This window comes from Bufo gargarizans, chromosome 7 (genome assembly GCF_014858855.1).
Source record: "Bufo gargarizans isolate SCDJY-AF-19 chromosome 7, ASM1485885v1, whole genome shotgun sequence".
Classification (NCBI taxonomy): Eukaryota; Metazoa; Chordata; class Amphibia; order Anura; family Bufonidae; genus Bufo; species Bufo gargarizans.
In genome coordinates, this window is record NC_058086.1 from 128,632,609 (window position 1) to 128,645,034 (window position 12,426).

The 12,426-nt window shown below is 42.6% G+C and overlaps 1 protein-coding gene across 1 annotated transcript; it reads left to right on the forward strand.

The window, feature by feature from the left end:
- Window positions 1-8,757: 8,757 nt before the first annotated feature.
- On the forward strand, window positions 8,758-11,792 carry LOC122943298 (protein kinase C delta type-like). Its single transcript, XM_044300926.1, has 4 exons — window positions 8,758-9,162; window positions 9,371-9,511; window positions 9,622-9,747; window positions 10,999-11,792. Exons 1-4 carry the CDS (start codon window positions 9,067-9,069, stop codon window positions 11,131-11,133), a joined length of 498 nt encoding a protein of 165 aa, XP_044156861.1. The 5' UTR covers window positions 8,758-9,066; the 3' UTR covers window positions 11,134-11,792.
- The last annotated feature ends 634 nt before the right edge of the window (window positions 11,793-12,426 follow it).

Below are 12,426 nucleotides of genomic sequence, written 5' to 3' on the forward strand. Positions count from 1 at the left end.
CGAGTTATACCTCTGGCTGGAGGGAAGGGGTTAGGTCAAGAATTTGGCATGAAGTGGTGCCGTTTCAATTTTTGCCTCAGGCAGCAGGAAGGCTACGTGCTCCCATGCCACTTGCCACAAAGCACTGAGCCCAAGCTGAACTTATGCACCAGGGCCCATGAGCCGTTAGCTACACCCCTGATAATACCTAGACTGTCATGATGCCACATAGACATCTTTGGTTCCTTGTTTCTCCAGCACATACCCTACTGACTATATAGGAATACAGGTTACATATCCTTCAATAACTTTAATATTCCCATCCTGTTGCCTCATTCACACATCCGTGACTGTTGTATGTCAGTGTTTCATCTGTGACACTGTCCGTGTTTCCTTGAAATCTATGTCATGTTCCTTAACCGATTTCTGAGCAATCTTTTGCATTGTGGCAGGGGGAATGATCCTGCAAACAGAAGCCAAAGTCACAGAACCCCCAGTGACCCACTTTTGGAGGGACAGTACCTATTTTTGACCTGAATTCCTCTTATTGTTCCTAAAATGTCCTTATTTTTCATCTGAAGTACAGGTTTGCATTATGACATTTACCATATTGATTGCCTAACTCTAATACTAGGCCTAATACTGGCCCCTAACCCTAATACTACCCCTAACCCTAATACCCCTAACTCTAGTATTAGGAACCAGGTATAATAGATGCAGTGTGTACAGATATATAGTACAAGGTATAAAAGATGAAGTGGGTAGAGGTATATGAGTACACTTCTGTATATACCATATATCTGTACACTCTACATCTGTTATACCTCGTACCTACATAGTATCTACACACTATACTGATAGGTCGGGTACTAGGTATAATAGCTGCAGTGTGTACAAATATATTGTATACAGAAGTGTACGGATATGTGATATATGAGGTATGATAGATGCAATGTGTACAGATATATAGTATAGACAGCTGTTTTCTGATAATTGAGGTACAAGGTATAAAACGCAGTGGCTACAGATATGAGGTATGAGGCATAATAGATACACTATATGCAGATATATGGTATATAAAGCAGTGTACTGATATTTGAAATACAAGGTGCAATTTATACCTCGTACAGCACATATCAGTACACTGCTGTATATACTATATATGCCCACTGCATCTAGTATACCCCTTACTACGTGACCATTGGCAATATGTAAGTAGTGATTATCACACCTATTGTTACCCACTCCATTGTAGCTTCTACAAAGTATTATATTACAGTGTGTACACTATATTCAAGGGGGCACCGCAAGGAGGCACAGTACATAGAGGGGCACATTTAAGAGGTGCTATACAAAAAGGGGGCATACATGAGAGGTGCTATACATAAAGGGGGGCATATCAGAGGCACTGTACAAAAAGGGAACACATATAAGAGGCTCTATACATCAAAGGGCCACATATAAGTGGCACTATTTCTAAGGGGCGCCAAGAACTAGCAATAGGAGCACTAGGTGTGGCACTATAAACAGAGGGCATATGGCGCTATATACAAATGGCACAGAGCATGTAGCACTATATTCAGAGGGCACAGAGCTATAGAGACTAAGGCTACTTTCACACTGGCATTTCTGAGTCTGCTTGTGAGATCCGTTTCAAGGCTCCCACAAGCGGCCCAAAACGGATCAGTTCAGCCCCAATGCATTCTGAATGGATAAGGATCCGTTCAGAATGCATCAGTTTGGCTGCGTTTGGTCTCCATTCCGCTTTTGAGGCAGCGTTTTTGGTGTCCACATGACAATGCGGAGACAAACGGATCCGTCCTGACTTACAATGTAAGTCAATGGGGAGGGATCAGTTTTCACTGACACAATATGGTGCAATTGAAAATGGATCCGTCCCCCATTGACTTTCAATGTAAGTTAAGACGGATCCGTTTTGACTTAGACCTTTTTTTTATGAATAATGCAAACGGATCCGTTATGAATGGATACAAGTGTTTGCATTATCGGTGCAGATCCGTCAGTGCAGATACCAGACGGATCCGCACCGAACGCAGATGTGAAAGTAGCCTTAGGCTACTTTCACACTAGCGTTCGGGCGGATCCGTTCTGAACGGATCTGCTCATAATAATGCAGACGGAGGCTCCGTTCAGAACGGATCCGTCTGCATTAAAATGGCAAAAAAAAAGCTAAGTGTGAAAATAGCCTCATACGGATCCGTCCAGACTTTCAATGTAAAGTCAATGGGGGACGGATCCGCTTGAAGATTGAGCCACATTGTGGCATCTTCAAACGGATCCGTCCCCATTGACTTACATTCATTGTAAGTCTGGACGGATCCGCACGCCTCCGCACGGCCAGGCGGACACCCGAACGCTGCAAGCAGCGTTCAGCTGTCCGCCTGTCCGTGCGGAGGCGAGCGGAGCGGAGGCTGAACGCCGCCAGACTGATGCAGTCTGAGCGGATCCGCATCCATTCAGACTGCATCAGGGCTGGACGGCTGCGTTCGGGTCCGCTCGTGAGCCCCTTCAAACGGAGCTCACGAGCGGACACCCGAAAGCTAGTGTGAAAGTAGCCTTAGTTGTTCCCTCAGCTGGGCCCTAGGGATATAAATATTCAACAAACGCAATGGTTGATCCAGGGAGGTATTCTGATTGCCTGATTAGTGTTGCGAAGGAATTCTTTTTTCCCCTAAAATGAGGAAAATTTTCTTCTTTTTTTTTTGCCTTTCTCTGGATCAACTTGCAGGATAACAGGCCGAACTAGATGGAAAAATGTCTTTTTTTGGCCTAACATAGTTTATATGTCACAGGGCCCACCTTTTTCTGAAATATTTTAAAACGTAACTTTTATTTAAACAAATTAAATTACAAAATAAACGTGCCCAAAACAAAAAGGAATATTTTAAAATTAACAGTTGGTCAGCTTGGGTACAGCTTTTATATACTGAGCGAGCAGTACTTTTCGTAAGGGGGACGTGTCTGTGGCCATGGATGCTCTATTGTCTAGGTTTTATTTTATTTGTATTTTATTTTTTTCCTTTTTTTATTGCTGCTATATCTGCAATTTTTTATACCACTGTATAAGATCTAAACGATCATTGAAATAAATTAAGTGTTTTCTATTAATCATGATTTCATGTGAATTCATGTATTTTTGTACTCTTAACACTTAACATACCAGGTTACACTAGTTTTTTCTGGAGTCTATGCTGCTTTACATAGCAGCCATATACTGCAGTTCAGTTTCTAGCTCTGCTATTGATTTAAGGCTACTTTCACACCTGCGTTCAGGTGTCCGCTCGTGAGCTCCGTTTGAAGGGGCTCACGAGCGGCCCTGAACGCAGCCGTCTGGCCCTAATGCATTCTTAGTGGAGGCGGATCCACTGAGAATGCATCCGCCTGCCACCGCTCGCCTCCGCACGGCCAGGCGGACACCCGAACGCTGCTTGCAGCGTTCAGGTGTCTGCCTGGCCGTGCGGAGGCGAGCGGATCAGTTCCGACTTACAATGTAAGTCAATGGGGACGCATCCGCTTGAAGATGACACCATATGGCTCAATCTTCAAGCGGATCCGTCCCCCATTGACTTTCAATGTAAAGTCTGAACGGATCCGCTCAGGCTACTTTCACACTTAGAAAATTTTTCTAAGTTATAATGTAGACGGATCCGTTCTGAATGGAGCCACCGTCTGCATTAATATGAGCGGATCCGTTCAGAACGGATCCGATCGAACGCTAGTGTGAAAGTAGCCTAAGTTACAGCGCTGATAACTTCTCCCAGCTGTAACCGATTGCTCCCCTGTGGTCTTTTCTGTTTATATAATTACATTCTACACAATATTTATACTCTGCTGTCAATTGCTACAGAGCTCCAGGGTGGATACAATGTTTCACCCCCCCCCCCCCCCCACACACACACACACACACACACACACACTGCCCCAGAGCGTAATTCCAGGGTGGATACAATGTTTCACACACACATACATACACACACTGCCCCAGAGCGTGATTCCAGGATGGATACAATGTTTCTCACACACACACACACACATACACACACACACACATACATACACACACACACTGCCCCAGAGTGCAATTCCAGGATGGATACAATGTTTCACACACACATACATACACACACTGCCCCAGAGCGTGATTCCAGGATGGATACAATGTTTCACACACACACACACACACACATATACACACACACACACACTGCCCCAGAGCGTAATTCCAGGGTGGATACAATGTTTCACACACACATACATACACACACTGCCCCAGAGCGTGATTCCAGGATGGATACAATGTTTCTCACACACACACACACACACATACACACACACACACATACACACATACATACATACACACACACACACACACTGCCCCAGAGTGCAATTCCAGGATGGATACAATGTTTCACACACACATACATACACACACTGCCCCAGAGCGTGATTCCAGGATGGATACAATGTTTCACACACACACACACACACACACATATACACACACACACACACACATACATACACACATACATACATACATACACACACACATATACACACACACACACACATACATACACACATACATACATACACACACACACTGCCCCAGAGCGTAATTCCAGGATGGATACAATGTTTCACACACGTCCTCTTCTCCCTGCCTGACTGCTGAGACTTTCCCTGTAACTCATTCACACACTGTACCTGATTTCTGCTGCGTTGTCCCCATGCTGCCAGCTGATCTAAGATATAGGGGAGGGGGTTGTCTATATTTTAGATCAGCTGGCAGCATGGGGACAAGGCAGCACAAGCTTATCTGAAAAGGGCTGACCTGACTACTCAAATGGTATCTGTACTGAACTTTTAAAATCTGGTGATGTATATATGTACTGTACATGGTTCTGGTGCTGTGTTTATGTAATGATCTTGGTTCTGGTACTGTATTTGACTTATGGGTTTTGTTCTGGTGCTATAGTTATGTACTTATGTGGTGAACTTGGTTCTGGTGCTGTAGTTGACTTAAGATTTTGGTTCTGGTGCTGTATTTATGTATGGAACATGGTTCTGCTGCTGTTTTTATGTTTTGAGCAAGGTTCTGGTGCTGTATTGTGGCATGCCATCCCCCAGGGTCCATCAGGTCCAGTGTTTAGAAATGCCGAGTGGTATGTTGTGGCTTTAATAGTTTGTGTCACTGTGCTCTTACCTAGATACTAAATCACAGAAATATAGTGGCAAATATGAGGGAACTGCTCAAACCCCAAACACTGTAGCGTGTTTCTCATTGGGGGAGCAGTCCCACCGCATGTGGACCGCAGCAAACTACCATCCCCAGCAACAAAATGCGTACAATGGAGGACGCCGGCGCGGTCCACATGCACCACAAAGGCATCCTACACAAAACGGAGCATTGTGCGGATGAAAATATAATTATATAAATCACAGAAAAAATGCACCAAACGGATATGCCACTGACTATACGAGCTAGTCATACAAGCAGATATTAAAACCTGAGACTTTTGCCAATATATTCATGTCAGGAACACATTGGAGCCCATCATGCACCACGTCACGGTCTCTCAGCATGGCAAGGGTCCTACCACTACGCTAACTATGGTGTGAACACAATCTGAAGGTGATGAAATCCAGCTCACAGCCAAGAATAAATGTGAATAAAGCAAGACTGTAAGCCATACCCATATCAGACCGTGTGATGGAGGTTACTTACAGTGTTTGGGGTTTGAGCAGTTCCCCCATATTTGCCACTATATTTCTGTGATTTTGTTTTATATGTATTGAATGTGCCTTTACCTGGCATTTAAACATTCTTTTGCACTTGGTAACCTCCATCACACGGTCTGATATGGGTGTGGCTCACAGTCTTGCTTTATTCACATTGCATTAGTTGTCCTGCTATGCGGTTGTGTGGAAGCTTGGCTGTGAGCTGGATTTCATCACCTTCAGACTGTGTTCACACCATAGTTGGCGTAGTGGTAGGACCCTTGCCATGCTGAGACCGTGACGTGGTGCATGATGTGTTCCTGACAGGAATATATTGGCAAAAGCCTCAGCTTTTAATATCCGCTTGTATGACTAGCTAGTATAGTCAGTGGCATATCCGTTTGGTGCATTTTTTCTGTGATTTATATAATTATATTTTCATCCGCACAATGCTCAGTTTTGTGGTGCATGTGGACCGCGCCGGCATTCTCTATTGTACGCATTTTTTGCTGGGGATGGTCGTTTTCTGCAGTCCACATGCGGTGGGGCTGCTCCCCCAATGAGAAACACGCTACAGTGTTTGGGGTTTGAGCAGTTCCCCCATATTTGCCACTATAATTCTGTGATTTTGTTTTATTTGTATTGAATGTGCCTTTACCTGGCATTTAAACATTATTTTGCACCTGGTAGCCTCCATCACACGGTCTGATATGGGTGTGGATTACAGTCTTCCTTTATTCACATTGCATTAGTTGTCCTGCTATGCGGTTGTGTGGAAGCTTGGCTGTGAGCTGGATTTTATCACCTTCAGACCGTGTTCACACCATAGTAAGCGTAGTGGTAGGACCCTTGCCATGCTGAGAGACCGTGACGTGGTGCATGATGGGCTCCGATGTTTTCCTGACAGGAATATATTGGCAAAAGTCTCAGCTTTTAATATCTGCTTGTATGACTAGCTAGTATAGTCAGTGGCATATCCGTTTGGTGCATTTTTTCTGTGACTTACCTAGATACTGTTGCAGCAGCAGCAAAGGAGTTGTAATTGGTGGAGTAAGTAGAGTCCAGACCTGGTGAAGTTTAACGGTTTTACCTAAATAAACTTGTGTCCTCTGAACTGTGTTTGACCCTTCTTTTGGCTCCATCAGGCTAAGGTTAAACTGGCAGGTAAACTTGAATACTTTGCTTTATCTCTCTGCTGCTATGCTATTCCCTGGCTTCAGTCTGGTTCCTTTCAGCTTCAGTTATTGTTTCTTATGAGAATGAGGTATCCTGTGACCGATTTTGCTGAGTAGGTGTCTTTGGCTCTGTTTTGCCTCTCATAGGTACTAAGTCCTTTTATATATAAGGAGTGTGCTACTCTCTGAGCTACTTTCCCAAATATCTTGCAGCAGTGAGGGGAAACACTTCCTCACCACACCATGCTGCTTCACTCTCTTGCTCCAACTCTCAACTCCACTTCTCCACTCTTTACTCCACTATAGCTTCCTCCAAATAGGAAATGTGGCTAGCCCACTTCTGGGAGAATGGAATGTTAAGTTTCAGACCTTGGGGGACCTGCGGAAGCAGTAGACTGAGTCTGGAGTAGAAACATCCAGAGCCACCATGTACAGGCGTGTGCACTTTTGAACCAGAAACAGCGGCAGAAGCGCCTGACCTGGGCTACAGAGAAGCAGCACTGGACTGTTGCTCAGTGGTCCAAAGTACTTTTTTCGGATGAAAGCAAATTTTGCATGTCATTCGGAAATCAAGGTGCCAGAGTCTGGAGGAAGACTGGGGAGAGGGAAATGCCAAAATGCCTGAAGTCCAGTGTCAAGTACCCACAGTCAGTGATGGTCTGGGGTGCCATGTCAGCTGCTGGTGTTGGTCCACTGTGTTTTATCAAGGGCAGGGTCAATGCAGCTAGCTATCAGGAGATTTTGGAGCACTTCATGCTTCCATCTGCTGAAAAGCTTTATGGAGATGAAGATTTTATTTTTCAGCACGACCTGGCACCTGCTCACAGTGCCAAAACCACTGGTAAATTGTTTACTGACCATGGTATTACTGTGCTCAATTGGCCTGCCAACTCTCCTGACCTGAACCCCATAGAGAATCTGTGGGATATTGGGAAGAGAAAGTTGAGAGACGCAAGACCCAACACTCTGGATGAGCTTAAGGCCGCTATCGAAGCATCCTGGGCCTCCATAACACCTCAGCAGTGCCACAGGCTGATTGCCTCCATGCCACGCCGCATTGAAGCAGTCATTTCTGCAAAAGGATTCCCGACCAAGTATTGAGTGCATAACTGAACATAATTATTTGAAGGTTGACTTTTTTTGTATTAAAAACACTTTTCTTTTATTGGTCGGATGAAATATGCTAATTTTTTTTAGATAGGAAATTTGGGTTTTCATGAGCTGTATGCCAAAATCATCAATATTAAAACAATAAAAGGCTTGAACTACTTCAGTTGGTGTGTAATGAATCTAAAATATATGAAAGTCTAATGTTTATCAGTACATTACAGAAAATAATGAACTTTATCACAATATGCAAAATTTTTTAGAAGGACCTGTATATATACATATTTATGTGGTCAAGTGTTATATGTAATCATATATGTAAGTGATCCTCCAGAGGGGCATCGCTTTCAAGTCCAATGTCTCGTATGGTCACCAACTAGAACTTAACTAATAAAAAAAAAAATACAGTTATACTGCCCTATAGTACCATGTGTAGCAATATAGCTGTATGTCTGTTCTGTGTAACAGCTGCATGTGCTGCTCGGCCTGGAGTACATGAGCTGCGGGGACTTTTACACCCACCTACTGATGAAGGACCAGCTTGACATCCCCAGTGCAAGGTAAAGGTTTCTATTAGCTACAAATCTGATCAGAACTGTATATGAGATATAAGATCGTCTCTCTTCATATCTGTGGTGTTTTATGTGCATTTAGGGTTCTAGTATTTTCTGTGGTAACAATAGTGTAGATTGCGGCCATATTCTAGTCACCAGAACCTCACCAGAAGCCTGACTGACCCATTATTAGTCACTGGGGTCTGACAGGATTCGTTGTGTGTTCTGTGGACAATCATCCAGGATGTTACACTTGTTCATTGTCTTTCTGTCAGATTCTATGCCGCTGAACTCGTCTGTGGAATCCAGTTCCTGCACTCAAAGGGCGTCATCCACAGATAATTACACTTTAATTGTCTGTTCCAGGGTTCACCCTAAAGTCTAACATCAAAATCAGCCATTTGTCAAAGATATCTAAATGTAGCATTAACTCTCCAACAAATAATTGTTTTATATTTAACAGAGACCTGAAGCCAGAGAACATCTTGGTGTCTGAAACGGGCCATATGAAGATCACTGATTTCGGTCTCGCACTTGTCAACATGCATGGAGACCGAACAGCCACCTCATACGCTGGAACAATCGGCTACATAGCTCCTGAGGTGAGCAGAATAGAGATTTTCCATATTGTAATTGTATAAGTCATCATGGATCATACACATGGCCCGACATATGCCCATTACAGTTAGAGATCATCAAATCTCAGTGTATTACATAATCACCCAGATTATTATAGTGATAACTCAGCATGGTGACATCAGTTGTAGAACATGTTGACCAATTCAGTATCTACTCTCTTCCTCCTGATAGATGCTGGCTAGGAAGGAGTATAACGCCGGAGTAGACTGGTATTCTTTCGGTGTCATCTTGAAAGAAATGGTTACCAGTGATTGTGCGTACCATCAGACAATCGATGATGCATCCTCCGGCATTAAGAGCATCATTAGAAAGGTCAGTAGTCATACAAGGTATTAGTACTATGGTTTATACAGTGATGGCTGTGAGCATGGTTTATTGGCTGTATATCTTCTATTTATGGGTTTTTATTTGATAATTTTTAGCTCCTTCGGAAAGATCCTGCCAGACGCTTAGGAGTTAATGGTAACATCAGAAAGCACCGATTCTTTCAGCGTATGGACTGGGTCTCTGTGGAAGCCCTAGAGTTGCCTCCACCATACACACCTGAGGTAAGTACATAACCAAATGTTGTTCCAGCACCTCTTCTATTACAGGTTACAGAACTGATTATTTATAAGAGAAGCACTGATAGGAAGAGGACATTCATTGTAATCTTGAAGTTGTTGAGTATTACTGGTGGCACTAATACTGGAAAGATAATAACATCTAGAGCTGCTGTTCCACCTATGGCGTACTCTACGTGGAGGCAGACCACACCAGTGGAGGGGTTAAAATAGATTTTTACAATTTCCATTCTATTGCTGCAGACATCCACTTTTATCATGTACTATGTGAAGAGAAGCAGGAGATAATTGATTATGAGGCTAATATTTGAAGTCAGTTCACCTTGAGACTACACTAGCATATTTTTCGCCAAATAAATCAAATGTCACATATTGTTTGATAAACTTGATGTTTTTAAACCTAACAGTGTTGTGTAGAAATGTTGCTTCAGGTTTTATACACCCACCCTGCTATAAAGAAAAAATGGGGATTTTGTCCAGCTTGTAGTTGTGGTAATCCAAAAGCTTTTATTCAATAATCACGTGAGTATAAAATCCAGGTACAAGAAAGCAGGTCTACATGTTTCGGGCACAATTCAATTTTAGCCCTTACTCATGACCACCCTGCTATAGGTGTGAGTTTGAGAATATTTTTACGACTTTCTAAAGTTCCAAGTATAGAGTAAAACTATTCCACATAACTAACCACTGTCCTAACCCCTTTTCAAAACTGGAGTGAGCAGTGTAAAGACACAAAAAGCCACAATTTATGTTCACAAAAGCCCAAAAAAATTGCAAGCTCGAATTTTGGAGTGCAGGGTGTAATACATTTTCTCCATGGTGTTTAAAAAGAACAACATATTTATGAAGTACATGTTCCACTTTTTTTATGACATAGAAGTCAGGTAAAGTAGAAGAAGAGCAATAGTTGTTTTCTTTTTTACAACATTTCTCAACTTTTCACACTTTTCAAACTCAAAGTTTGTGTGACAGAAAAATCAAACCTATGCCAACTCATACACCAGTTTCTGGCATTAATTATAGTGAGTCGTCCCACTTCACCTCACCCACCATTATCACTATATTTCCGAAGCGGTGAGAAGTGTCGAAAGTTGCATTTTATAGAGAAAATATAAGGTGCATCATTGTTTGTGCCTTTTTTATGCCATAAAAAGGCAAAAGAAATTGCCCCAATTTTTAAAAGAGGAGTGCTACCGAAAGACATAATCCTAATATTATAATTCTGTCTTGTTATAGCCAACTGAACCTCATCATCGTCCTAGACCATTCCATCTGGACAAACTGGAGGCAGCAGAGGTCAGAACACCTATTTCAGCAGCGGACCAGGCCTTGTTCGAGGGATTTTCTTTTTGTCAACTTGGAAACCCTTGATGAAACACCAGCTCCATAGTCACCAGAGCAAGCTGCCCCCTGAGCCTCTGGAAGAGAAAGATCAAGTGAAGAAGAGAAAGCTGGACATCACTGCAGTGATCTACAAGCAAGTCCTGCAGGAATGAAGAGGAGGAGAATGAAGCACCTTGCTGCGTCTGGCCCCACATTCCAGAAGAAAGAAGAATCCTAAGAAGAACAAAGGCAAGGATCACCTCCAAATATATAATAAGATAAGTTATGGTAAGTAAGGTAAGTAAGGTAAGTATAGTTTATCAATATTCATAGTTAATAGAATTGAAAAAAATAAAATAAAAATGTAAATGTAAGATAGGTCTATGATAATTATAAGATATAATAATGATAAGTATAGTATAGACAGGAGTTAGATGTAAGAATTAAAGTGACTTTCCAGTGGGGGGAGGGGGGTTAATGATTTAGAGAATATCAGGGACTGTACAGGTAAATTCAGCCATGCCATCTGATGTGAATACAACCTCACTTGCAGATGGTGTGACCATAGGGGATGTCATGGCTGTACATTACCACTTCCACCACCTTGGCCATAAGGTAGAGCAGTAGTTTGAGGCACTTCTCTTAAATTCTGCTGACATATAAACAATTTACTTTTTTACATTCAGGGTGATATGTGGATTTTAAAAAACAGAACAGCGTAAATTTCCAATGGGATAAACTGGAGATTTGCTTTAAGATGAATATAAGCTATAACATAGGTATAAGTTACATATAAGTAAATGGTAAGATATGGCTAAGATCAGAATACCCATTGTATGAGGCGGGCAGAGGAGGCCGGGATTACAGAAGCTGCCATGTAGATTGTGCTACTCAGTTATAGTAACTACCATAGAGGTGAATAAGAACTAGGGACACAGCTCAGTATAGCAGCCATGATATTTCCATAGCTCTGGAGATACAGAAACAGTGTAACACAACCCACTCTGCTGCTTCAGTAACCCTGCCCGTCTCTGGCCTCTGCATACAACCAGTATTTCCATCTTAGCCATGAATGGGCCAGATGGGAATACCCCTTCAAAGGGCATCTGTCAGCAGATTTGTACCCATGAAACTGGCTGACCTTTTGCATGTGCGCTTGGCAGCTGAAGGCATCTGTGTTAGTCCCATGTTTGGTCCCATATTTTAATATATGAAAATGAACATGGTACCAACACAGATGTCTTCAGCTGCCAGGCGCACATGTAACAGGTCAGCCAGTTTCATAGGTACAAATCTGCTGACAGATGCCCTTTAAATATAAGGTAGACTGAAGTAATATAG